This window comes from Thunnus maccoyii, chromosome 15 (assembly GCF_910596095.1).
Source record: "Thunnus maccoyii chromosome 15, fThuMac1.1, whole genome shotgun sequence".
Classification (NCBI taxonomy): domain Eukaryota; kingdom Metazoa; phylum Chordata; class Actinopteri; order Scombriformes; family Scombridae; genus Thunnus; species Thunnus maccoyii.
In genome coordinates, this window is record NC_056547.1 from 7,104,803 (window position 1) to 7,131,910 (window position 27,108).

Consider the following 27,108-nt stretch of genomic DNA (forward strand, 5'->3'; position numbering starts at 1 on the left):
CATAAATACCGAACAAAGCTGCATAAGTGGAGAAGCGGGGTTGTGGTTAGAAGGTTTGCTGGTTTAAAATTAAAGAAATTAAGAGATGCAACAGCAGCAGCAGCAGCTAGGTACTCGTGGGCAAGGCACTGCAGCTCCAGTCGGGCTGTTCAGTGAAAACAGTCGATGATTGCAGCTCCCAGGGAGGTGTACGTGTGAATCTGACACTCAACAGCATCAGGCTAATAACAGACTTAAAAAATGTTTAGAAACCATGTTTGTTTATTAGGACCCCCGTTAGCTGGCACTATGCATGGGAGAGCTGTTGTTTGTGAGGTCCTCATAAAAACATTAAAAAAAACCCAAAACATGCATAAATCAGACATGAAAACAAAAAATAATACATGAGCAAAGTAACATTTAAGATTTAAAATAAAATTTGTTTTTAGAAATAGTGAAACACATAGGTGGTTTCCCTTTTGCAATTTAATGACAAGTATATTGTAAAAACACAAATTTCCTGAGACACAAGAATTAAAAAGCAACAGAGTGGTACCTTCCATCATGTTGGCAAGTCTTCACAAGCAAACACAGCAAACACAGCAGGAGTCAAAATAACACAGAAAACTCAACTTAAACTACAGACTATAGCTCAGATACAATTATAGTAAAACATGTTAGAAGAAGTTAGTAGAGCTGTTAATAGTGACAAACAGTGCTACACTGATACTGTGTCAAATATCAAATATATAGTGTATATATACACATTTATAGCCATATTTAGTGTCGCTTCATTACACTTGAAACATCTAGAAGCAAGTGTCACATTTCCTTTTCTACAGGTATCTATAAGGTTTTCTCCTACTTTGGTAATTCCACAGTCAGGCAGCACACACGTCTACAGTGTCCTGACTAAAAATGAATGTATTCGCAAGATTCAACTATAGTTAATGTGTGGTAGGTTTTGATGCATGCGTAGTGACAGTAGTGTTAATTATAAAATAAATAAAATCAAGCTTCAGAAAATCATTTCAATACATTTGGCTGTAACATGACAAAAAAACAAACAAAACTGTAATCAGCAGTGCAAAAAACAGTCACAGACAGACTAATAGTGAGGTGTTTAGGGCTGAGTATAACGGAGGTAAAAGACAGATTTACTGTTCAGGACCTTTCTTGGTTAAATTTAGTTCTATCACACAACAAAGTCAAACAAAATACAATTGGTTTTAAATACAAATGACACTAAAGAAAAGCAAACACAAGTTCTCACTGTAAGAATCCAGAATGTTTAAGTGCCTTTTGATGCAATGAAAAAAAAAAACACTCTGGTGCAAAAACAGAACAAAACAAAAAAGATACAGTGCCAAAATGAAACATATTTAAAACCCAGCCCCTCAGTGAGAGTTATAATTAACCGTAAGGCAAGTTGGGACACTTGAACCGGCCCCTAAACTCTCTCTAGCATATCATCCTGGGTGACTGATTGTACTCTGAGATGAGAAATTATTATTATTACACAACATTAGAGATTTTCATTTCCTTACAATGCATTGCTGGTAATAACTCTGTATTATAAAGAAATAAATTAACAAATAAATATATCACACGATACAGTAACATTTACTAACTAGGAGCAAAGTGATAAAACAATAAAAAACCTTTTCTTTATTGATCAATTCTGATCCAATCTATCAAATCTTAAACATTCCTTTCCTTGAAGTACAAGCTGACATTATTTGACATAATGTCCCTGACTGTTAAGCATCTCTTTACATTACGCTTTCATTAAAAAAAAGTAAACAAATTAAACCAATAATGGTGAATTGTTCAGCATTTCTACAACACAGTGATCTTATAATTACACTCCGGTTGTCTCTTTGCTACGATTGAAGGCGAGGGCGATACTTTACACCACTATCATTCCACACACACACACACAACACCTCTATGAGAACTGCTACATAACTGGCCTCACAAACGATAGACATCCCTTTACTGAAGGTGTACATCTAGTTTACTACGCTGCGGGGCGGCGAAGTCTCACAGGAACCTAAAACAACCAGAAGAACCGAGTTCAAGCTCCTGTCTTGAGTCGAGGAACGACATAAAATCCCTTCCAGTTCTGCAGCTGACCTTGACCTATGACCCTGCTGTTGAGGAGGGGGGGCAATTTACCTACGATGGTTATTAAAACACCAGATTATGAGGGAAGAAAAAAAAAGTCATCCCTCATACTGTAGTGGTAACTGGTACCTTCATTATTATTATAAAAAGTGAAGAAGTTAAGAGCTTTCACTTTTTCTTGTAACATGTAATTTCATATTTACATTATATGCACTGTTTTCCTGATGCTCTCGTCTAGTGATTTCAACAGTAAATTGAGCTGAATTTCCAACATTTTAAGCAACCGATGACCACGAAGGTGCTCTGACGATAGATAAACAATCATCTATGATACAGAAATGCTCGATAAATAATCCAAAGAAGTCAGGGAAGATAGTACTGGTGAACAGGATTCACATTTGCAAGTATTTTTGCATAAAGTGTGTTATAGGACTGCTGCATGGGTCTCTAGCGCCTGAAGCTATGTTACACCGGTATGCCTTAAGTCATCAAAAATGCTGTTCCTTAAAACCCAAAGATGTATTGTGATTATAAAGAGGTTAACACTGTTTCAGCTGGATGCTAAAATATTAAGACCTCATGCGATCGGTGGGAGGAGAACATACAATGAAAACATACAAATAGGAAATAGAAAACCATCACAGATTTTAAAAGTATCATACAGAACAATAATGCCTAATGCATAAACACTTGATGAAAATGTTTCTATGCAATCATCCGTAACAACTTGATGAAATGATTATCTCTACACTCTCCTGATGGATGTCATGTATTAGTGGCTAAAATCACAGCCTGAGGTTTTGGTCTGCTTGTATGTAGGCGTAGTATTTGTAGCAATGAGGGTTTTGAATGCATGTTTGTATTAAACTTTAGTTTTAAGATGCACTTAAGGTTTGGCAGCAAGGCAGCGGACACAGGCAGTAATGGAGGAGACGTTTAAAAGGTCGACACAGACACGGTGAGGAGAGACTCGAGGATTTCTCGTTAGTGTGACACAAACACGTAACATGTGACACGGAGGAAAGACAGTAAGACTCGAGACAAAGTTTGGTGAAATTCAGGGGATACACAGAGGCTTCAGTTATGGTTCTTTCAATGCATTTTTGTGACCAGTTTACATTAAGGCACAAGCCTGAATTTTGAGGAGAACATAGTAATCAAAGACGTTTTGTTTATGCTTACACTAATGTAGTATCAGTGGCCATATGGACTGTATATAAACAGAGCCAGAGGGTGGATTAGATTAAGATTAAATCTAAGAGAGATAAAAAGTGCAAACTTCAATAAGCAAAGGCTTCAAAACATCTCATCCTTAATAAAAGAGGGAGAAACTGGTGCTACGTATACTGTAGACGTAACTATTTTTAATCTAAAAGTGAGCGACCGGAGCTGTGGTCTCGTAGAATCAGATCATTATATTCAGGTCTCAGAAACTACTTCAAATAACTTGAAATAACAACCATAACTGTAGCCGGAGAAGCACAATACTAAAGCCCAGTTGGAGCTGGGTGTCAGTGGAAATTTAATTTAAAAAAAAAAAAAATGGTGAAAGAAAGCGGACGGCATTTTCACAACACACAGCAACACCACAGCGAGACGTCGACAGAGATAGATAGGGGACACGTTTATACTGATGATGTAAGACGCAGACGGGAGTAGAGGAAAGAGTAAGTCTGTGTTAGTAAACTCATGCACAGAATCCAGGCAGCTGATAAGAGGTAAGACAGCGGGGAGAGTCACTGGTCACCGGGTTCGGTTGATTCTCTTCAGTCTGTACGAGTGGTCACCTACGGGACGGAGAGGGATGGGAGGAGGAAAGAGAAAAAGAGAGAGAGAGAGAGAAGTCTTTCTCAAAAGGTCAGTTTTAAAAATGACTATGCATGATGTGAAAGGTATTGACAAACCTAAAGAGAACAATCACTGAACTCTGCAGCTCTACTGAGTGTTTTTAAGCTTTGATATGTATTCTTGGGTCCTCATGACACATTTGTAACGACACGTATCGGAGACGTGCGTGTGTTACCTGGGAGATGTTGACGCCAGTCAGTTTCTCCACCGCTTCAGGGAGGCGGGTCATGATCTCCAGCACCTCGCCTGACAGTTTGGCCGCACCCACCTCCCCATCTCCGCTGGATACCATGGTAACCTTCTTGGCTTTACACAGGGGCTTGCTGATCTCTTCTGCCATCTAGAGAAGACAGTTATTGTCAAAACTTTTGTAAAAAAACACCTTTATAAAATCCTTCATTGGCAGGAGGAACATGAAGAAACTAAGTGACCCTACAAAACTCAGAGCTAAGCAGTGAAAATTGACCCTGACAATAGTTTATATTACATATACGCTACATGATCCAAATGCATGTTATTTTGTACAATATCATTACTTATTAAGAGAACTTCTGGTCATGTAGTTTTAATTTTAAGTGGGTTTTTTTGTAAATGTTTTTAATACTTTCTGACATAAGTTTTCTTTAAATTACTGTATATATGAAAGACTGCACCAAAGATTTAGCTGGAAAAGGGAAAATAGCTAAAAGTTTGGTGAGATATTATGTATATTTATGTGTTTCTCAGGTATTTTAACTTATCTTTTAATTGTAAAATTAACAAATAAAATAGCAGTATTTAATTTCTGAAGTCCAAAGGTTCAGATATCTTAAGCTATCGCTGTGTATCCAAAGAAAACATTTCAGCACTGACACCTTTCATCACATTTGATCAGTTTGAACATATTTTGTTTATGTCTAACCGTCTTTGTGAAAGGTGTGCTAAATAGAGTTTAGTAATTAGACCCATAATTAGAACCCAGGGATGGATGTGATGTTCCCACTGTGTATTATATGGTATAAAAAGGTTGGATCAGAGTGATGTATGTTGTGTCTCACCATAGGCAGTTTCTCCAGCAGCATGTCCACCATGGCTCCATCCTTGTACTGTTGGAAGGCCTCGGCCTTCTTCACCATCTGCTCTGCCTCGGCGCGACCTTTGGCCTCCACTGCAAACGCCTCAGCCTCACCCTTGATCTATGAAGACAGAAGACAGTCTTTGTAGATACTCTGTGAATTAGGCTCACACACACAACAGGACAGAAACATCCGTGGACGAAAGATCCTTGCTATGATTTCCTTTAAAACTATTTAAAAACACAGATAATAAGTGATTTTTAACTCACCCTAATGGACTCAGCTTCAGCCTCGGCCTCCATGATCAACTTCAGACTGGACACACAGAGAGTCAGAAATATAGAGTCAATCAGACAGCAAGACAGAAAGGATTATAACAGATGGTGCAGACAATCTAACAGGTAGACAAATCAAGTCTCAAACTGCTGATATATTCTCATACAAAATCTGACTGAACTGCATTTGGACTTAAAAGGTCTAACAGATGTGAAACATCTGTCTAAAATCAGTTCCCATAAACACATGACAACTCAGATATTATAGCAGCTTATATCATGAACAAAACTTCAACCTGAGGCAGGTTGAGAGTCTGATCTTTATTTTCACTTCATTACTATTTTAATTTCCCTCAAAGGTATTATTGTATTTGATGATTTACCACCTCGGTCACTATAATACTGTGGGTTTGTCTTCTTAAAATCAATTTGAAAACGTAAAAGAGGCAAATATGTGCCTACAGTCCCGCTAATCTTTTACCATATCATCAGAAGTTGACAGATAGAAGCTGGCTAGAATACAGATGACAATGTCTTACTTAATCCATCTCCACTGCAAAACTCACATTTCCAACATCCTCCACAAGCATCAGTTCAACTACAGAACAACGAGGATTCAGTTTCTTGCTCCGGGACACACAGAAACCTTAAACTCTGGCACTAAAACTGACAGAAACCTGCAGCTGAGTCGTGCAAAACTCACCGCTGAGCCTCGGCCAGTTTCTCCAGACGGTACTTCTCAGCCTCTGCAGGTTTCTTCACCTTGGCTTCCAGCTCCTTCTCCCTGCGGGTGATCTCCTGCTCCTGCAACATGATCTGCTGAGTCCTCTCAACCACCTGGACCTGCATCTTCTCCTCCTCGATGCGCTGCTTCGTCTTTGCTACCTGGCGAGGGAAGGATTTGTTTTCAGTCACGTTGACAAGTGAAGAAAGATGCAGTAGATACACTCCACATAATATTTTCTCATTTAATGTTATGAAATATTAAATCCAGAGAGAAAATGTGTTACTGATTGCTTTAAGACTTAAAATTACAGCTAGTTAAGGGTCACCAATTAAAGCCAGCGATTGATAAATGCATATAAACACTATACTCGTGTATACCTGCAGCTGGTAGGCCATTTCAGACTCGGCCTTCTTAGTGAAGACTTCAATGTCATAGGCTGCTTTCTTGAGCTCATAGTCCCTCTGGGCCTTTGCCATCTCTATCTCATTCTTGTACTGAGCCGAGATCTTCTCCTGCATCGCATGAGCCTCCTGTGAGAGAGAGAGAGACAAGAACAAAGGTCAGAGCGAATATCTCTGGGGATGAAGATGCTGAAAATGTAGCAAGAGTTTAGACAAATTTCTCTGCTGACTGCTAGTTCTCTGAAGGCAAAAACAGATGTAGCTGGTAATAACATAATGGCTTATGTAAAAAAAAAACAAAAAAAAACAAAACGATCCCACTAGAACAAAAGCAAAGAATGATACTTAGTGATACGCTGCTAAACAATGCAACTGGCAAATTACAGTAGTCTCACTGCTTCTCAAGATTAAGACCATGATTGGGTGAAACACTCAGCACCTTTATAGGAATGACACTAACCCTCAAGATGAGGACAAAGGGATATACAGCATCTTACCCTGATCACAGCGTCTCTCTTGTTCTGAGCCTCTCCGATGCGAGCGTCTTTCTGCACCTGGGCTGTGCGAGCTTTACCCAGAGAGTGCAGGTAATCCTGTGTGCATGAGAGATGGAAAAAAAGTTCAAGATGGTTAGAATTCATGATGCATTTCCTTTCAATGTTTTTTCTGAAACTCAGACTTGAGGCAGTCCTGCATTAACTGAAGACAGCTTAAGTATTGAATTACAAGTATTTTTGTTTTTGATTCTTGTATTAGGAGTTTAAAAGGCTATGTATCCTTTTCAGACCCCACTGGATACCTCGAAACAGATGAACACACCACTGTCTTAACATCAAACATAGATAGCTATATGTTTTTTCTCACTGAAAAATAAATTGAAAAATCGTGGTTACCTGGTCGTCGTGAACGTCTTTGAGCGTGTAGCTGACCACGCTGATGCCCATGTTGACCAGGTCAGAGGAGGCCACTTTGAAAACCTGCTCTGAGAACTTCTTACGGTCCTTATAGATCTCCTGTAAGAGGCAGGTGTGATATCAAATGACACCAAGCTGTATCCCAACAAAACCAGTCACACCATCCCAGTACTTCATTCCTACCTAAATGTATAAAGTTCAATATTTTAATGAGCATGAAAATGTTACAATTCCAGCTTTGTAATTTATATTGCAGAGGGTCCTGACTTAGGTCAGTGTTACATTGAAGCCCTTCTACTTACATGGTTTTTTAACTGATTGGTTAATATTGTTTGTCTGGTATTTTAGTATCTGTTAGTATCTGCATAAACAAACCTTTAGCAGCTAAACAATACATTTAAAATTCATAAAAAGTTTTAGACTTTTATCAAATGCTTAGTGAACCAATCCAAAGTAAAGGAGTAAATCTGTCATGAACAAGGAAAGTCAGGAAAAGCAATCAAACAGTGAAACTGACAACCAATCAATAGTTACCTCAACAGTTAGGTGGGCGATGATGGCTCGCTGGTGTCCCTCCAGCGTCTCCAGGGCGATCTGAGCGATCTCCGCTTCTGACTTCCCCATGAACATTTGGCAGGCTGCAGCCAGCATCTGTTCATTCTTACCCTGGATCTTCATCTGTAGGAAGAAGCAGCTGTTTATTTGAAAGTCTGCAGCGAAACACACTGACAAGGTTTCCTTCTCCATGTGGCACAATGGATTGTTCAGCAAAACAAGCAGCTGTTTTCAGATGCCAACAAATACATGGCACAAATAACAGCACTGTGATATAAACAATAAGAGTTAAGAGATGAGCGATCTTATCTCAAATGTGGCTTAAATCCTACTTGGATCAGAATAGGAACTTTATTTGAATTTATGTAGACTACATGTTTCTCATTGTACTATCTCGCCAAGTGGGATAATCATACAGGCCAGATTTTTGTCAAGAAATCATGGTGAAATCCCTGATGTTTCCTGTTATATCAGTACAAAAGTCAATCACAAGGTTTCCCAATAGATGTGAATATACATAGGTGTTCAGGATGGAAAGAGGTCCAGAGAGTAAAATTTTACAGAACAATTAAGTTCTTTCAACAGATCTTCTGTAAAAAATGTTTTTCTTCTACTCAAATTCACAAGCCTGAGAAAACTGTCATGGCCTGTGTGAAGTCTGTGATTTAACAGACAACCAGGGCTCACCAGAGTAAGAAGACACTAAGCCTTGATGGGCAACCTGCCTGAGTGGCTGCACAAACCTTCCAGCTACAGGATATTACCCCGTTTAGCAGTGTTTGCATGGGAGTTGAAGGTCATTCTCCTCCTCATGCTACATAGAAACTATCGTTCCTTAGTTTACACATTTCCCTTTGAGCAAAACATCTTCCTGTAGCCTGCCGTCTTGTTCTCTGCAGTGACTGGATGAACACTGACCTGGGCGATCCCTGTGACAGAGATGGGAACTCCATGGCGGGTGTAGACTTTATCACTCTTCACATTCAGAGTCAGAGTATTCAGGGAAATCCTGGAGAGAGGCAGGATAAGACATAGGAAAAGATCATTATTGATTGATATACATTGCTCTAACAGTACACATTTAAGTATAGAGATATCTGCTTTGTACTCAACTTATATATATACTTAAGTACAGGATCAACAATCAGACAAACAAGTCTGGTGCTATGTGATGAACTGGAATTGATGTAGGAGGGGGAGCATGTACAACAGAAGATCCAAATGTTGTTTTTCACTGCCAGCTGCAGGCTAAATATGTTCCATTTGTCAGGGAAACAGAAATCAAACTCAGCTCTAGTGGGCTGGTTGGTTGACGACACCTGGGTAAAAGTGTGTGTTAAATACTAAAAAAGTAAGATGTAAATTGAAGCATTATACACAGCAGTGTCAGGGATTTAACTAAAGATCGGTTGACAACAGTGGATAGAAGATAAAAAACAACCCTCTACGTTTTCCTACCTCTGTATCTTCTGAATACACGGGATGACGAACACTCTGCCTCCAGCTATCATCATGGGAGGAGAACGACAGACACCTGGGCAAGAAAGGGGACCAAGCAGAGCCTCAAATTAGACACTGGATCGAGTTAGACACATTAATTGAGTAATATGAACAAAACATTAAAATCATAATGTTATCCTAAGTATTGATGGTCAAAAAATATTCAAAGGTTCCATTGCAAACCAACTTTTGTAACACATTTTATTTTCAAATGTGGTTCATCCAAAAAACAAGTTAAGTAACATTGTGATATTTTGGAAAATGTTATCATCTATGTGTTTTGAATCAGGCACATTTCACCCACTTTGGAATTTGAGACATTTAATGGAAGAAAATGGAAAAAAATACAGGTCATCATCATGTTACCTGACACCACCATAGCCTCGTTGGGACCGCAGGTGTAGAACATGTTGGCTGATCCTCCCTCGGACTGAAAAACAAAGGAATTAATGGAAGAATATATAAAATTAGTCAGTAGCCACCATCAAAGCACCACTTTCCTGAAGCTCTGGTCCACCTTAAAGAGGAATTATCTGGAAAATCTTGTAGCAACAATGTAAGATATACAGACAAGTGACATCATTTTCATACTCATCAAACCATTCAGTGACCCCTTGTGCCCTATGGATGGGGGTATTGCCCTGGAAGAGACCATTCCCATCAGGATAGAAATGTTACATCATAGGATTAAATTTGATCGCTCAGACCAACTTTGTATTGATTTGCAGTCACTCTTCCCTCTAAGGGGACAAGTGGACCCAAACCATGCCAGCAAAATGCCCCCCAAAGCATAACAGAGCCACCAGATCCCCTCACTGTAGGAGTCAAGCATTCAGACCTGTACCATTCTCTTACTGCAGTCAAGTGAGCCATCATTTGCAGAAACCTGGTCAAGCCAGCTGCCGTTTGGATTTTGATGCACATCTACTCGCGCTGTTACGGTACCAGTGCTTGGAACAGCCAAAAAGTACAAAAAACTCATTACAGCAATAATTTCGCACATTATATTACACATCATCGTCCAATGAAGTCTTGTTGAATGTGATGTCACCAAATAAGTCCTAATTTGGTAAAACCGTTTCCATAATAGAAAATTAAAGTCAGCTCAAATTACATTATACCATTCATTATTTCCTCATTTTCTTTTAAGACATTTGCTGAAATTTTCAATGGAGTGCTGTTCAGGATGGCCCAGACTATCTCCATGTCAAATTGTGACTTATTTTACTGAACGGTTTTGGAAAACCTCTTAATTTTTTTTTATAAGAGTTCAAATATGAGGACATTTTTGTTATAATGTAATTTGAACTGACTTTCCCTTTAATTTTCTCTGAAACTGCACAGTAAAACTCAACAATTTCACATGGTTGTAGTCTGGGCCCTCTAAACAGGACTCAATTGAACATTTCAGTAAACCTCTTAAGAATTTCTTTTATGACAGTTGAAATATGAGGAAAAGATGATGCTTAAAAAGTAATTTGAGCTAAATTTCCCTTTAATTTTTTCAAACACTGTACAGTAAAATAAGTCCAAATTTCACATGACTATAGTTGAAGTCATTGTGAACAAGCCTCTATAGACAATTTCAGCAAAGCTCTTAAGGATTTTTTTTATGACAGTTGAAATATGAGACAATTATGAATGTTATAATGTAACTTTGCCTTTAATTTTCTCAAAAAACTGTAAAGTAAAATAACTCCAGAGTCAGAAAATTATGAATGGTATAATCTAATTCGAGCTGACTTCAATTTTCTATTATGCAAACGGTTTTCATCAAACTAGGATTTGTGTAGTGACGTCACACGTCATATATTACACATGACGTGTAATATAACGGGAGAAATTATTGCTGTAATTCGAGTCTTTAGTTTTTTGGCTGCTCCAAGCACCTGTACCGTAACAGCGTGAATAGACGCGCACATAAATCCAAATGACGGCTCACTTAACCGCAGTGTTCTCTTCGTGTACGCAACACATGTACCAGGCCACTTCTCGAGAATATGGCTAAGGATGACTCATCTGATCATAACACTGGTTTCCCACATCTTAGTAACCAGTACCTGTGGTTTTTTTTGCACCACTTAACTCTCAAATGTACGTCCATCTTTGTAATGAGTGGTTTGTGCACTGCAGCCCTACTATAACATCCCTCTCTATGTAATTGTGGACGTACTGTTCTTGCTGACAGTCTGATCACGTCCTGCATTGACATTCTCAGTCACCTGAGGAAGAGTTGCTCTTCTGTTTTTCCTTACATATCGCACTAATGCACAAGCATCACATTCATCAAATGTCCGACTATATTTACTGATGTCTTTCCCATAGATCTAAATTCAGATGTCACTTTAGTCACTGTTCCTATTAAAGCATCAGCTATGAACCCTCTTTCAAAGTCTTTTAGATCTTTTCCTCTTGCCATCTTATACATGTCACGGAGTATGATTGGATATTAATTGCTTAATTGCCACCTGTGTGGAAGCAGCTGCATCCGTTATGTTTCTCTACTCGTTTATTCAAGCTTTTTCCCTTTAATTTGTCACCCGTCTGTAGCTGCAGAGTGGCGGGTAATCCTGCTATAATTCCTATTTTATTTGATTATTTTCTGTTTATAGACAATCCCCTCAAAATATCAGCGGCCCTGCATGCTGTGAAGGGGAGACATGAAGGGGAGAGAGAGGGAGGGGTTGTGATGGGAACCTAAACGAAGACCAGACGGGTAATAAAAAAAATAATTTGCACCAATTTTGCGCAGTTAAATCAGCAAAAAGAGCCCTTTAAATATCCGCAAACCCACACTTGAGAGCAATAACTTTCTAGCGAAGGGAAAAACTGAATAACGAGATGAAATTTTTTAGCGGTTAGCTGTTTTAACTCAGTCAATTTAACACAAACCGGTTTGGTTTGTGTAGCCTATATAATCGATAAGGGACTGAGGCATTATATAGCAGCGCACTTACCGGTTAGTGTATGAATGCTGTTCTTTAGGAGGAGTACGGAGAAAGTGACGGAATAGTAGCAGTCTCTGTTAGCTAAAAATGATAGTGTAATTTAATATCAGGTGGTGTATTCCCGTTGGTTACCGACTGATGCGGTCTGTGTGGTGCAGTGCAGCTCAGCGGCTTGTATTGAGGACGCCCATCGTTACAGCTGTGTTCGTCCGCCATCTAGTGGCCTGGTGGAGAACTGCAGCAACAAACCTCAGCTGATGATAGATAGATAGATAGATAGATAGATAGATAGATAGATAGATAGATAGATAGATAGATAGATAGATAGATCAATTAATTTCCCTCATTGCCTAACTGAAAATAGGACACAATATATATTAAGGGTGAAAGGATTTACAAGTACTGTGCTTAACCTGACTACATTTCTGAGGAAAACATATTGTACATTTTACTCCACTACATTTGTCTTCCAGCTACAGTTACTACCTAGGCCTACTTTGCAGATTAAGTAGATTTCAAAAACCTATAATGAACATACAAAATATAACGCATTGTTCTAAAGTAAATGACATTATCCAAGAGTATGTGCAATAATTGGAATTAACTCAGCATTGAAATTTAGCATACACCTCAATGCATCAGTAATAAGTAATTATTTGCCTACAAAATGAGTACTTTTACTTCTAATACTTTCACTACATTCATATGAAATTTTATTTAAGTACATTTTAGTTATAATGGAGTATGTTTTCATATTGTGGTATTGGTTATTTTACTTCAATTAAGGTTCTGAACCTCCTCTTTCACATATACAACATCAGGCCAATAAATAAGATACATAACCGATAACAAAGTTGAGTCCAGGAGGCTGATTCAAATACATGATTAATCCGGAGCAATAAAGCTAAAAATCCAATGCTTACAATGTCTTAAAAAATGTAGGTTTCTGTGGAGTGGTGTTAGTGGTGGAGAGTATTTACTCAAGTAGCCTTCTGTACTGTACAATTTTGAGGTACTTGTACTATATTTCCATTTGATGCTACTTTATACTTCACTCCACTACATTTCGGAGGGAAATATTATACTTTCTACTCCACTACATTTATTTGACAGCTTTAGTTACTTTTCAGATGAAGATTTGACACAATGGATAATATAACAAGCTTTTAAAATACAACACATTGTTAAAGATGAAACCAGTGGTTTCCAACCTTTTTGGCTTTTGACATCTTACAAAAAGCAGTGTGTAGTCGGGGTCACATTTCAGATATCTATGAGTTGTTAACAGTTCCACCAAATAGTGATTTTTCCTTCAAAACTTCTCACATGGTTTCATTTCAATAAATGTTCAAATGATTCAATATTTCACCAAAAATCAAAGATTTGAGAAAAAAAAACTGAAAACAGGTTTGTGTATCAGAACTTTGTTTTTTCTTTTCATCTCATGACCCCTCAGATTTATCTGAGGGGTCTGAGGGGTCAGATTTAACTGTGTATAAAGTAGGTCAAACTAGCTCCACCTCCAGCAGCTACAACAGTAACATGCTGCTCTAAAACTGATGCTTCAGTACTAATAATCTAATGATGTCATATATAATAATATATCAGTCAGAGGGACCAAACCGATACTTTTACTGCAAAACTTTAACTACAAGCTGATAATACTTATGTACTTTTACTTAAATAGGATTTTTCGTGCAGAAATTTTACTTGTAATGGAGTATTTTTCATTGCTGCATTGATACTTTTACTCTATTGTATTTGATTCAGTTCTGCTTTGTTCTATTTAAAGGGCCTCAGCCTCCAACAAGGCAGTGATGACAAAACCCGGCACTCCCTCTCCTCTTCCGGTCCGTGCCTTTGAGACAAGGAAACCCCTTTGGAAAAAAAAAATCCGCCTTTTCAACCAATCAGCGCCGGGTCTGAAGCTGCAGCAGCCAATCGTTAGCGTGGACGGCGTGATGGCCGCGTCCCAACACTTGAGCCCCGCCTGTCGGGCTCAGAGGAGTTGACACTCTTCTCTGCTGCCTGTGTCTCGTCTGTCAGTCTGTCTGTGATCAGTCAGTAGGTCAACAGAGCGGCTCCATCCCTGCTTCTCTTCACTTTCAACACTAACTAACTATCAACCATCATGAGGGAAATCGTGCACATCCAGGCCGGCCAGTGCGGTAACCAGATTGGTGCAAAGGTAAGAAGAAGTTGCCTAGTGACAACAAATTAACTTTTTTTTTTTTTTTTTGTTAATTGGCATTTTATTCTATTTTAGTTATTGCCTGTTGAATTTGATTTTCATTCTTTAACTTTTTCATCAACAAGAGGCCTTTCTTTTATTGTGTGTTTAAGAAAATATTTCAATTTAATTATAAAGATAAAGCCCACTAATTTCACTAATCTTAGTATTTTACAACACAAAGCACAAAAAGAGGTTTTCTTTCTGTATATTATCGTATATGTAGACATAACAGGGGCCAGAAACCACACCGCCTATTGTTTGAGCTGCAGCTTGTGGAATGATCTTCAGCTTTGTAGACTCAGCTAACCAATTAATCTTTTCACTATCTTTCACTAGTTAATGCTTACCACTAGCATTTATTTGAAATCCTGTCTAAAATTCCACATTTTTGAGTTTAAGCTAAAGTAAATGGTCTGTGGTGAACATCAGAATCCTTGATGACTTAAACAAAAGAACAAATAAAAAGCCTCAGAGCACCCAAAATAAAAAAAAAGGTTTCTTTTGCTTTGTTAGCAGTGAACTTTAGCGAGCTGCTTTTCAGTTGTGTGATGCATTACTGCACACATATATCAGTAAAACATTTAAATGCCTTTTAACTGACAGTGAAAATAGAAATAAAATGGAAAATCTGACTTTGTTCTGTTGTAATAGTAGAGGAAAAAATATATAAAGTGCAATAAAATCAACACAGAGTAACAAAAAGAAATAAAAAAGTCACTGTTGAAATATATTAGTGATGTGATGGGTTATAAAGAGTTACCACAAACTACACAAACAAGTCTCTGTGGTATTTAAATGTTATACTATAGTGGAATTATAGGAAATTAAACACTTCAAGGTTGGACAAAACCACTGTAACCAACACTGTGAACATTGCATCTGAATACAGTAACAATTCACACATTTGGGACTCTTGACAAAACACTGATTGGAGCCGCTGATCCATGATTAATGGCGCTGGCCAGACTTCAGCAGACGCACAGGGCCAGCTGCTGTCTTGGCCGCCTGGTGAGCCGGACTCTTTGTCGCTGAGAATAAGAGCGAGGAAAAGAACAAGAGAAGGGGCTGAAAAGAAAAGGAGAAATCTGCTGAGGCAGAGTAGAGGAACGCAGCAGAAGGGGGGGGGGGGGGGGGGGGGGGGGGGGGGGTGGCGAAGGCGGGGGGGGGGGAGGAAGATAACAAGTGGCTCAGTGTCTGCTCTGAAAGCACAGATGAGGTCATTTAAATAGCTGCCTCTCCTGTCAGTGTATCACATGCACACGCCCCGAGCCCCCTAAACCACCAGTGACCCTGAAAACCCTGTTTACACGCGGACGTAGATTTGTTAAGTGGTTATCTGGGAAGTCAGTGTTTTACTGTTTTATCAACATTTTGTTGCAACACTTTAAATATCCTGTGGGGTTTCTACTGTTTAGTTCCCAGAGATAAATCAAACTGTGTAGCAACTATTGTGATCTCTGTCTGTTTTGGCTTGTTAATGTTATAACAGGGTGGTTATAAAAACATATCACTTTCTGTTTGGAAAGGATTTTTCCCAACAAAAACCTACCAGACATGTCGAGACCAGTAAGATCTTTGATAAGCTGGATATAGATGGACTACTTAATGTTTTAAAGTACCAAAGACAAGGCAGCTCAAAATGCTTCACAATAGAGCTGCAACTATTAGTCAATGAATCGATTGGTTGATCGACAGAAAATTAACAACAAATTAGCAACTATTTTGATAATCAATTAATAATTTTAGGCTTTTTTAAGCAAAAATGCCAAAACAAGCTTAGATATAATGCTGTTCTTTGTCATGTATGATAGTAAAATGTATATATTTGGGTTTTGGACTGTTGGTCGGACAAAACAAGACATTTAAAGACGTCACTTTTGACTCTAGGAAATCATTTTCACTATTTTTTGACATTTTACAGACCAAATTATTAATCAATGACTCAAGAAAAAGATCTACCTCTAAATAAAGGTGATGAATCGATAATTAAGCTGCAACAATTAATGATACTCGAATCATTTCAGTCATTTTTCAAGCAAAAAAGCCAAATATTTTCTGGTTCCAGCTTCTCGTTTATGATTATTTGCTGGTTTTCTTTGTTATATATGACGGTGAATTTGGACGGTAAGTCAGACAAAACAAGCAAATTGATGACATCATCGTGGCCTCTAAGAAATTGTGAATGCAATTTATTCACATTTTATAGACTAAATGATTCATCGAGACAATAAACGTAAATTAGTCAATAATAAAGCAAAATATTGTTCATTGCAGCCATACTTTACATAATATAGAACATGCATCAAGAGACACAAGGCAGTATAGACGTAAATAGGATTTAAAAATAGCCATTACAGATGATGACCCATAAATTTAATCACCCTGCATCACCCTGTGTTGAGGGCTAATACAGCCCATATATGTGTTGTTCTATATCAAGATGATCATTTATACATCAGGAACAGGACAAACATTCCTTCACAGGGATATGTAGCTTCACATTTTGATGTAATATAAGCCTACATACGGAACATTTGGCCTGTTATGAACTCAGTCAGCAGACTCGCCCCGGGGCTTTTAAAAGGACACCAACAGGCGTGGCAGCAACATATGGAGTGACTCAGACTCCGCTGCTCAATGATCAGTGAAGACAAGTGTATTTACTGAGACTTAGCGAGGCTGAGGTCATCCTCATTTCACAATGGATTAACTCTGCCTGAATTCACTCACTTACCCGGTCGAGTTCCAACCAATAACCAATGAAAGATTAGTCCTCGACAGATTCAGCAGTCTTTAGCTTATGTGTTCCTTCGAGTAAAGCAGGTGCTTAGAAACGTAAGTTTGTATTACTGTAAAGCTGCAACGATTAGTTGATTAATCGACAGTAAATTCATCTGCAACTATTTTGATAATCAGTCACTCATTTTTAATGATTTTTTTAAAGAAAAGATGCAAAATTCTCTGGTTCCAGCTAACTAGATGTGAATATTTTCTGGTGTCTTTACTCTATTATGATAGTAATTGCTGGTTTGGGAAAACAATAGATTTTAGGTTGCACCTTGGGCTTTGGGAAATAGTGATCAACATTTTTCTCCAGTTTCTGACATTTTATACACCAAACAACTAATCAGTTATTCAAGAAATTAATCCAGAGATTAATTGATAATCAAAATAATTGTTAGTTGCGGCCCTAGATTAGTCAATTAATCAATCATTTTGATAATCAAATAATCATTTTAGTCATTTTTGCTGATTGCAGCTTCTCAAATGTGAGAATTTAAAGATTTTCTGTGTCGTACCTGATAGTAAACTGAATGTCTTTAGGTTTAGGACTGTCGATTAGACAAATAAGCTCTATGAAATTATAACAGACGTTTTCACTGTTTTCTGGATTAATCGATAACTAAAAATAATCATTAGTTACAGCCAGCTTGTTGTAGTTTGTTTGCCTTACGTAAGGAAAGCAAACAGCTTGACTAAACTTATCAACTCGTTGCCCTGGTGACCCCACGGAGGTGAATTAATGGACAAGCAAAGATAGTGAAGTGACAGTAATGAGGATTAAAACATTAGATTTTCTTGCCCACCCGTCTCTCCGTCTCTCTCTCTCTACACACACACACACACACACACACACACACACACACACACACACACTATCACACTGCCTGGCACAGATTAGGGTCAGTTGACTGAGCTGGTGTGACAGTCTGCGCTCGTGTCTTAACTGAGTTTGGCGTTAATGTCTCAGCTTGTAGAAACGAGGTCGAATGAATCTTCTGAGAAAGAGCTGCTCTCACCGACCCTCCGACTCTGAATGGAACAAGGAGTTTCTGTACTTTGTGTGTGTGTGTGTGTGTGTGTGTGTGTGTGTGTGTGTGTGTGTGTGTGTGTGTGTGTGTGTGTGTGTGTGTGTGTGTGTGTGTGTGTGTGTGTGTGTGTGTGTGGGTAAAACTGAAAACCGAGTTCTTCCTTCCCATAAAATTACATGAAGAGGGATTTTTATGTCAAATCACAAAGTTGTTCCTGAAGAAAATTACATACTATTTGTGGGTTTCAAGCTTTTCAGAATGCTAAGTAGCAAAGTGCAGCTTTAAAAAGTGGAGAGAGAGAGTTGTTAGTGGAAAGTTGGTAGTTAAATGACACTTCAGAATGTGCTTTCAGATGAATGTTTTAGTTTTGTGCTCTTCTTTGCTACTTCTGTTGCACAATGATCCCAGTTTTTCGGCCTCAGTACTTTCTGTTTTTGTTTTCTTGTCGTAGTCTCAAGCCTTTGAAATCCGTGCTTGACGTGCTTCTTGCACAATCTTGCAAAATGAAACAGACAAGTCATAAAATTATCAGGTTTTTTTTTTTAAAAGAAAACATAAAAAACAATCTTTGTGTATAAAAAACAATTCAGTGAAGGAAAAGGCAAGAATAAAGAAAACCTTTTTCAATAGACATAAAAGACAGTTCAAAGAAAATTAAAACTCAAGTAAAATCAGGAAAGCCTCTCAGATAAAGGTATGTTTTAAGAAGAGACTTAAAAAAGACCACTGACTCAGCCGACCTGATTTCCTCAGACGGATTGTTCCAAAGTCTCGGGGCCCTGACTGCAAAAGCTTTGTCCCCTTCAGTTTACAGCTCGATCTCAAACAGATAAAAGACCTCTGCCTGAGGATCTCAAAGTACATACTGGCGCATATGATACTAAGAGGTCAGAGATATAGCAGAAAGAGAGGCCATGAACAGCCTGAAAAGTAATCAGTAAGATCTTAAAGCCAGTGTAAGGAGGCTAAAACAAGAGTAATGCACAACATCCTCATGAGACTTGCATATGATCGGGGCCATGAAATGCGTGTTTTTCACAGAAATAACTGTGGTTAATTTGCAAATTTAGCAAAGGATTGACAACACACATGCAGAGAGCTATTTTCGGCTGCCTTGTCCTCATTCTAGCTGATCAAAGCTACACTTCCCGCTCGTTTCAAACAGCCTTTGGGTCAGAAAGAACCGATTTCTGGTTGTGACAGGTCGCTTCATGCTTGCACATTTAAACACACCACGTGATACAGCGAGTGTGAAGCTGTGAAGTGCAGCTTGTAGTCAGCATAGAAGATGGGGAACGCCGACAGATTGCAGTTCTCCGCAAGATGACTGTTTACTACAGAAAGCTTTCATTCACATCATATTCAAAGAAAGAAGCGGCAGTCTTACCGAACACGTTGCTGCTTTTAGGTGGTCTTGTGACCGCAAAAGGTAATCAGATCAGCTAGTCCTTAAGAAGTACGGAAGACTGAGGAGTGATTGTAAACCAGACTCTTCTTTCCCCTTAGTCAGTCGGCTTGCAGCTACGGCCTCAAGAAGCACACAAAGACACCTCTTTCTAAGACTTGTTTGCACAACTGTGACTCAAAAATAATTACACAGCATTTGATCATGAATTAAAGCTGTTTCAGGTTTCAAGCCAGTGAAATACTGCTTCCAGTGAGGGGTCAAGACTTGAATATGAATGTTAAAAGATCTGGCTTTATCAGTTTTATAGTGACAGAGACCTTTATTTAATAATATTGCATTATAGACATTATTTATGACAATTAAATGTAGTTAATTCAAAGAAAGGAGAGAAACATGGTGTCTGACTTCATTCTATACTTGGCGTCTTTACTGATGCCTCTGTGTGTGTTCTTGTGTTTTTGTGTGTAGTTCTGGGAGGTGATCAGCGATGAGCATGGCATCGACCCAACAGGAACCTACCACGGAGACAGCGACTTGCAGTTGGACAGGATCAGTGTGTATTACAACGAGGCTACTGGTACGTAGATGCTGCTAAAATACTGAGGTGTCTGTTTGAGAAAATGAGGTGTAATGTCCCCCCTGTGGAGAAACTGGCTCATTACAGTGGCAATGAGTAGGATGTAGATAAAAATAAAACAGATTTCAAACAAGGATACAGTGTTGTTGTGCTAATTGGTGAACATTTCCAGACCTGATGTAGACATGTTGGCTGTCTACACCTATTCGCAAAATGAGATTCATGATTCCTACTGTCTTGAAGAGCCACTAACAATACAAGATTTTCAGGAAATTAGATCAGCTGAAGATATCCATAGTTATATCAGCTGCTCTCGATATATTAGAAAGCACTATGCTAGCAGTAATAGCAGTATAAAAACTGTAAATTTAGATTTACTCAGCAGCTAAATACATTAAGACAACCCTATGTTTGGACTTGGTTGTCAGTTTTGCTAAAAGTGTCTTAGCATAGCCTCAATAAAGGTTCACAAAAGTAAACATTACCAAAATGATCTGAAAACATGATAAAGTCACTCAATTGGGCCAAAATATTGTTCATTTTACCATCAGAACATGTTAAACATGTAGTTGAGCCGCTTCCTGCAGTTTTATAATGTTTGGCTCCATCTAGGGGTGCAAATGAGGTACTACTGATAAACTCAGCTTCTCACACTAACAAACTGAAGACGTTTTGATTACGTCCAACAGCAACTGAATGAGATGTTCACTGAATTCTTGTCTGTGAATAATCTTATTAAGATTACATGATGACAAATATTCTTAAATAGGGCTGCAACTAATGATTATTTTCACTCTTGACTAATCTGTAGATTATTTTCTTGATTAATCATTTAGTCTATGAGTTGTCAGAAAATAGTGAAAAATATGCATTGTAATTTTTTATGTATTTCTATGTGTGCAGGTGGGAAGTATGTGCCCAGAGCCATCCTTGTGGATCTGGAACCAGGCACCATGGATTCAGTCCGCTCTGGACCCTTTGGACAAATCTTCAGACCCGACAACTTTGTATTTGGTAAGAAGAAACTCTACTGGAGGAGAGTTGGGATATTAAATCAGAGCTGCCTTTGCAGGAGATCAGAGGTTAGCGTGGGATACTGAACAGCAGTCATGGAGATTGTAAAGTTTAATATCTAGCCCAAGGATGCTCAGAGGCTAGCATAGGGCTTTGGACTCCCACTGAAGGATGAACTTTCGGTGTCCATTTTCCCCTATTTTGTCGTTTTAGTAATGTTGTGCTCATTTGACAAATATAGCTCAGCTGACTGTCCTATATGGCACAGACAAGCTCACTCATGCCATAAAATCCCAGTATGAAACCATATGGGCACTGGGCTCATTCATCAACTTTGACTTAGTTGTTGAATCCCTCAAAACAGTTTTAAAAGATCAATGTTGACTTCTTGTTATTCTTGCACTTCAACATTAATCATCAACATGCAAAAAACACTCTGTGTTATATGCAAGAAAATGTTTTTAACACAGATTTTTCAGTGTTAAAAACAGATATCTGAAGATAATGAAGCAGAAAATTACCATCTGATCTCTTTCATGCAGTGAGGAATTAAGGCATCACATAATTAAGCATTACATACAGTAGTTAAGTGTATTTGTTTTACCCACACTCCACTGTTTTGGTTGTATTATCATTCATTTGTCTAATAATAGTCTCAAATGTGTACAACCTCTTCAGGTCAAAGTGGGGCAGGTAACAACTGGGCCAAAGGCCACTACACGGAGGGGGCAGAGTTGGTGGATTCGGTCCTGGATGTGGTGAGAAAAGAGGCTGAGAGCTGTGAGTGCCTGCAGGGTTTCCAGCTCACACACTCCCTGGGAGGAGGCACCGGCTCCGGCATGGGCACCCTGCTGATCAGCAAGATCCGAGAGGAGTACCCTGATCGCATCATGAATACCTTCAGTGTGGTGCCTTCTCCTAAGGTAATGCATGAAATGTGTCATAGTATACAGTAAAAAAAAAAGGATTTGTTCATATACAGTTGCATATTAAACATTTTTTTATATGTATATTTTATCATTGATTTCTCCTTTGAATTTTAAACAATATAAAATATTAATACATTGCTTTATTGCTGCTCTGGAGACATGATATAAAGTAATGGCAGCAGTGTTTTCTGTCTCCCATGTTTAAAGAGTAAATAGTTGATTGCAGTGGAATACGTATGATAAATAATGCCATTATTTATTATCCAGTCAGTTCTTGCTATCAATATAGATTTTTCTTTTTGGCATTTTGCCTTTAATTTGATAGTGATAGTAGATATATAGACAGGAAATGCAAGGCCAGAGAGAGAGATGATGACATGGAACAAAGGTTCCCAGCTGGGATCAAACTGGGGATGTTACTATTATGTGGTTATGTGCCTGGAAAAAAAAGTAATTTACCAGCTTTGATTACCTATAAAACTGATCAGATTGAAGAGGTAACATCATGAAAGTGTCTTATGAGCTTGCAGCACTCCTCTCCATCTATCAACAGTGTAAAATAGATGTGGAAAGCTAAAAAACATTATGCAGGAAAATAATCCTTGTCAGCAGCACTAACAACCTCCTGCAGACTCTGAGGTCACTTTGAACTATGAGGAAAGTCATCTATTGGCAGTATGTGTAAATATGTAGAATCTACATCAGCCATAACTATCAATGGTTCCTCCTGTGTCTGTTTTTAGGTATCGGACACAGTGGTTGAGCCGTACAACGCCACGCTGTCAGTCCACCAGCTGGTAGAAAACACAGATGAGACATACTGCATTGACAACGAAGCCCTTTACGACATTTGCTTCCGCACTCTCAAACTCACCACCCCCACCTACGGCGACCTCAACCACCTGGTCTCAGCCACCATGAGCGGTGTGACCACCTGTCTGCGTTTCCCCGGCCAGCTCAACGCCGATCTGAGGAAACTGGCTGTCAACATGGTTCCCTTCCCCCGTCTCCACTTCTTCATGCCCGGCTTTGCCCCTCTGACCAGCAGGGGAAGCCAGCAGTACCGCGCCCTAACTGTGCCCGAGCTCACCCAACAGGTGTTCGATGCCAAAAACATGATGGCTGCTTGCGACCCTCGCCACGGTCGCTACCTGACGGTGGCTGCAGTGTTCCGTGGCCGCATGTCCATGAAGGAGGTGGATGAACAGATGCTGCACGTCCAGAACAAGAACAGCAGCTACTTTGTGGAGTGGATCCCCAACAACGTCAAGACAGCCGTCTGCGACATCCCGCCCCGCGGCCTGAAGATGGCCGTCACCTTCATCGGCAACAGCACAGCCATCCAGGAGCTGTTCAAACGTATTTCTGAGCAGTTCACCGCCATGTTCCGCCGCAAGGCCTTCCTCCACTGGTACACCGGTGAGGGTATGGACGAGATGGAGTTCACCGAGGCGGAGAGCAACATGAACGACCTGGTGTCCGAATACCAGCAGTATCAGGACGCCACGGCAGAGGAGGAAGGAGAGTTCGAGGAAGACGTGGAGGAGGATGCCTAAGAAAGAAACAAAAAAATGATGTAATGTGAGCTGAAGAAAGAGAAGAAGTCATTGATCAAAAAAGAAAATCTCCCAAAAAAAAAAACAGAAAAGAAAAAAAAAGTGATGTGAAATAAGGCAGAAAGGATGAAGAGGGCTGGTTAGAGAAGTGTCCGGGTGTGAATTGGTTGATGAAGGGATAGAAATGATGGGAAGAAATGAAAAGAATGAAAGATGAATGTAGGCCAAGAGGTGAAAGAGAAGCGGGATGAGAAACCGGATAAAAATTACATGACCAAATTCATGTGCCATGGTTTACAGCTTATTGTGACGCCATGTAAGACTGGCCTCCCAAAATCTTTCTCACACTAAGATCTTGTCGTGTGGCAAACGCACAGATCAGAAGCACTTCACTTTCATCATTTAGTATTATCTTCTACTGGAAACATTTTTTACTGGGAACAATTCAGTGAAATCGCCATTTAAACAAAGCTTCCCAATTCATCATGGTGGCTTTAAACTGTTTTATTTTACATTGAACAACTGTTGTGCTAAATGGTAAATTATTGAAATATTGCACTTAAACTCAATGCAAACTATCTTGAAGTTTTTGCCAAATAATGCTGATATGACATTACTTCTTGCATGAGAAACTATATTTCTACATTCGTTTGATTATTTGAATCTCTGTGCTTCATAACTGATTTTCTCAGCTGGACCACTGGAGTGCTGAGGTAGCAGTTGGGAAGCTCCAACTTTTGACTTTACATTCCAGTTTTAAAATGTTTAAACAAGGGTTAAGTCAAAGAATGTCAAGTGTTAAAGGCCCTTTAGGTGTGACTTAGATTGTTTTTGGGAAACCAGGTCTAAAACATTATCAGTGAATTTCAGAAATACGAAATCATTCCCTTATCAGTGTTAATTCCTTGCAGTGTTCATTACTTTTATCAGTGTTCATTACTTTTTGCCATTTTTATCTTTCAAGATCACTCACAGAGCTAAATGTAATTTCAGGTAGTAGGCGGGGCAGCACTTTTTTCCCTCACTTATTATACATTTTAAGTGAATTGATCAGCACATATTTTACTGCTTTCGTCACATCTTTTTCAAGACTGTGAGTGAGTCAAATAATTCCAGAGATTATTAGTCAACATCTCTGAGTATAAGACCTTTCTCTATTCATGTTAAGCTAATTGTTTTTATATTGTAGTAACATAGAAGAAAACTTGTCTCACTCAGCTGAAGGCACCTGTTATATCATCCACTGTAACCTTCATTATGGTCCAAAAGCATACGATTAAAAATAAGTGTCTTATATTTGATAATGAGAGACATTTTTAAGAAGGCCTTTTTGCAGAGCATACAGCCAGTTCAATATATATTAAATACCAGTAATTGCAAATTCTGCAAGGTTGTCAATAAGGGAAAAAGGCCTGTTTCATTGACGTCCTAACAAATTGATGTTACTATAATACATATTCACAGCTTTAATTCAACAGCAGCAGAAGCAGGGTTTTTCTCAGACGCCAGCCAACGTCGTGAGGAGGATCACACATGCAGATGCCCTGAGGCCAGGTCAGCATTAGTTGAATCTGTTTCCCATCCCTTAATGTTTGGGTGCCAATAGCTTAGACTCAGCTATAAATGTAAAACCTCGACAACTTAAAGGGCTGAGCTCAGCTTCACTAAAAGCATCTTTGCTGTTGTTGGATTAGAATCATGTATCTGCCAAATATTTAAAAGTGTTTTTGAAAAGAATAATTTTGTGTTTAATTGATTTCATGGACACAATGCTCAAATTCTCCAAACTTAAATGACTATATACAGTATTTCTTTGGATTCAAGTAAGGAAACTACCTTCAGCTATAAATAAAAATGATAAAAATACCACTAATCTACTTGTTAAACTGCAGTTTTAAGGACAAATTGACTCACAAGAATGAGCCGTATTTTGTAGAAATCATGGAGAGAAGTTGAAGATTTCATGTTTAAGCTCAGTTCAACAACTCTTCTGATGTAGTTTTAACGTTTTCATTCATTTTATGGCTTCTTGAAACACATAGAAAAAGTACAATGACTAGACTTTTTTACTTTTGAGAGAGAAAAAGAAAAACACACATTTGCAGTTTTATGTTTCTTCCTGTAAAATGTTTTGTCCTGTGAAGCTGTGCACAGTTTAACACTCTGGTAAATGTTTACACTCTGAGCCACTACATTATGTATTCAAATCAAACAAACGTCACTTATGTTCAGAATGTGATCCTCATGTTGTCTTTGTGTCTGTGTGTGCTTTATTGTTTGTTAGTACCTTTTTTATTTCCTGTGGAACAGTTTGACTTGGGATCCCAGTGACTGTGAAATGTTTTGGAGAAATAAAAAGGCATTTGTAGGAAAAAAAAAACCCCATTTGTACTGTTTGTTGTTATTAATGGACAGTTTTTAGTGCATCTGTAAACACTCACCACTTTTTATAATAACCACAAATGGAGCGAGAGTTGCAACGAGAAGGCAAACATCAATATCTTTCCCATCTCACAGAACGGTCATATTTCAGTCATAACTGAATAGTTCACAGTAGGGCTGCAATTACAGGATATTTGAGATATTTTGATTATTTTTACAGTTAAGAAAATATATAATTATAAAATGGGGAAAATAGTGAAAAATCAAAAATTTCCCTGAGTCCAGGGTTAAACCTGCAAGTTGCTTGTTTTGGCAGACCAACCCTCATAACAGGGATGAATGTTTTGTTTTTTTGTTTGACAAATGGATAAAAACAATTAATTGATTATCAAAGTTGCTATTGATTCATATCCTATTTTATTCTAATGTTCTATCAACTACTCAGTAAACTGACTAATCATTTCAACACTATTTCACTGATTTCATGCAGGAAATTACAGCAATCCTGGAGCTGAATGTAATATTGTATTTATATTTGGTGTATTCAGTTATCCTTGTATCTCTTATCCTGATATATGCTCAGATGCACGCATACGATTCTACACTGTAAAATTTTTTTTTATTGTACTATTTTACAGTTTTTTTGTTTTTTCTACATTAAGTGTAAATGCCATAGAAACACAGTAAATTACTTTTATTAAAAATATTCACCATAAAATAAAGGCTGTAATCTGTAAATGAATATAATGGAATATTATAGTTTTTTTTTTAAACAAGATTATTGAATTACTTAATGGTCTTGAATGTTAAATTACATTGAATTCTATGTAAAAATACAAAAAAAATACACATCCTATTACTGAACGTA

General features: G+C 38.4%; 2 protein-coding genes across 2 annotated transcripts; one reads left to right on the forward strand and one right to left on the reverse strand.

The window, feature by feature from the left end:
* Positions 1-243: 243 nt before the first annotated feature.
* flot1a (flotillin 1a) lies at positions 244-12,489 on the reverse strand. Its single transcript, XM_042435429.1, has 13 exons — positions 12,339-12,489; positions 9,748-9,811; positions 9,340-9,415; positions 8,800-8,890; positions 7,861-8,004; positions 7,306-7,425; positions 6,910-7,005; positions 6,389-6,541; positions 5,988-6,169; positions 5,279-5,324; positions 4,992-5,129; positions 4,130-4,294; positions 244-3,893 (listed from the first exon to the last, which is right to left on the reverse strand). The coding sequence occupies exons 2-13, from the start codon at positions 9,788-9,790 to the stop codon at positions 3,873-3,875; spliced, it is 1,275 nt and encodes a 424-aa protein (XP_042291363.1). The 5' UTR covers positions 9,791-9,811; positions 12,339-12,489; the 3' UTR covers positions 244-3,872.
* On the forward strand, positions 12,041-26,255 carry LOC121912895 (tubulin beta chain-like). Its single transcript, XM_042435428.1, has 6 exons — positions 12,041-12,097; positions 14,122-14,517; positions 20,251-20,359; positions 21,263-21,373; positions 22,052-22,296; positions 23,046-26,255. The coding sequence occupies exons 2-6, from the start codon at positions 14,461-14,463 to the stop codon at positions 23,856-23,858; spliced, it is 1,335 nt and encodes a 444-aa protein (XP_042291362.1). The 5' UTR covers positions 12,041-12,097; positions 14,122-14,460; the 3' UTR covers positions 23,859-26,255.
* The last annotated feature ends 853 nt before the right edge of the window (positions 26,256-27,108 follow it).

Bases quoted from the DNA above. Each gene is read 5' to 3' on its own strand.
- flot1a (XM_042435429.1), bottom strand. From the start codon at position 9,790: ATGTTCTACACCTGCGGTCCCAACGAGGCTATGGTGGTGTCAG. The intron at 9,416-9,747 runs GTAACATGATGA...TTTCTTGCCCAG, and splicing joins CGAGGCTATGGTGGTGTCAG to GTGTCTGTCGTTCTCCTCCC. The intron at 7,426-7,860 runs GTAACTATTGAT...TGCCTCTTACAG, and splicing joins TCGCCCACCTAACTGTTGAG to GAGATCTATAAGGACCGTAA.
- LOC121912895 (XM_042435428.1), top strand. From the start codon at position 14,461: ATGAGGGAAATCGTGCACATCCAGGCCGGCCAGTGCGGTAACCAGATT. The intron at 14,518-20,250 runs GTAAGAAGAAGT...TTTTGTGTGTAG, and splicing joins GTAACCAGATTGGTGCAAAG to TTCTGGGAGGTGATCAGCGA. The intron at 20,360-21,262 runs GTACGTAGATGC...CTATGTGTGCAG, and splicing joins GTATTACAACGAGGCTACTG to GTGGGAAGTATGTGCCCAGA.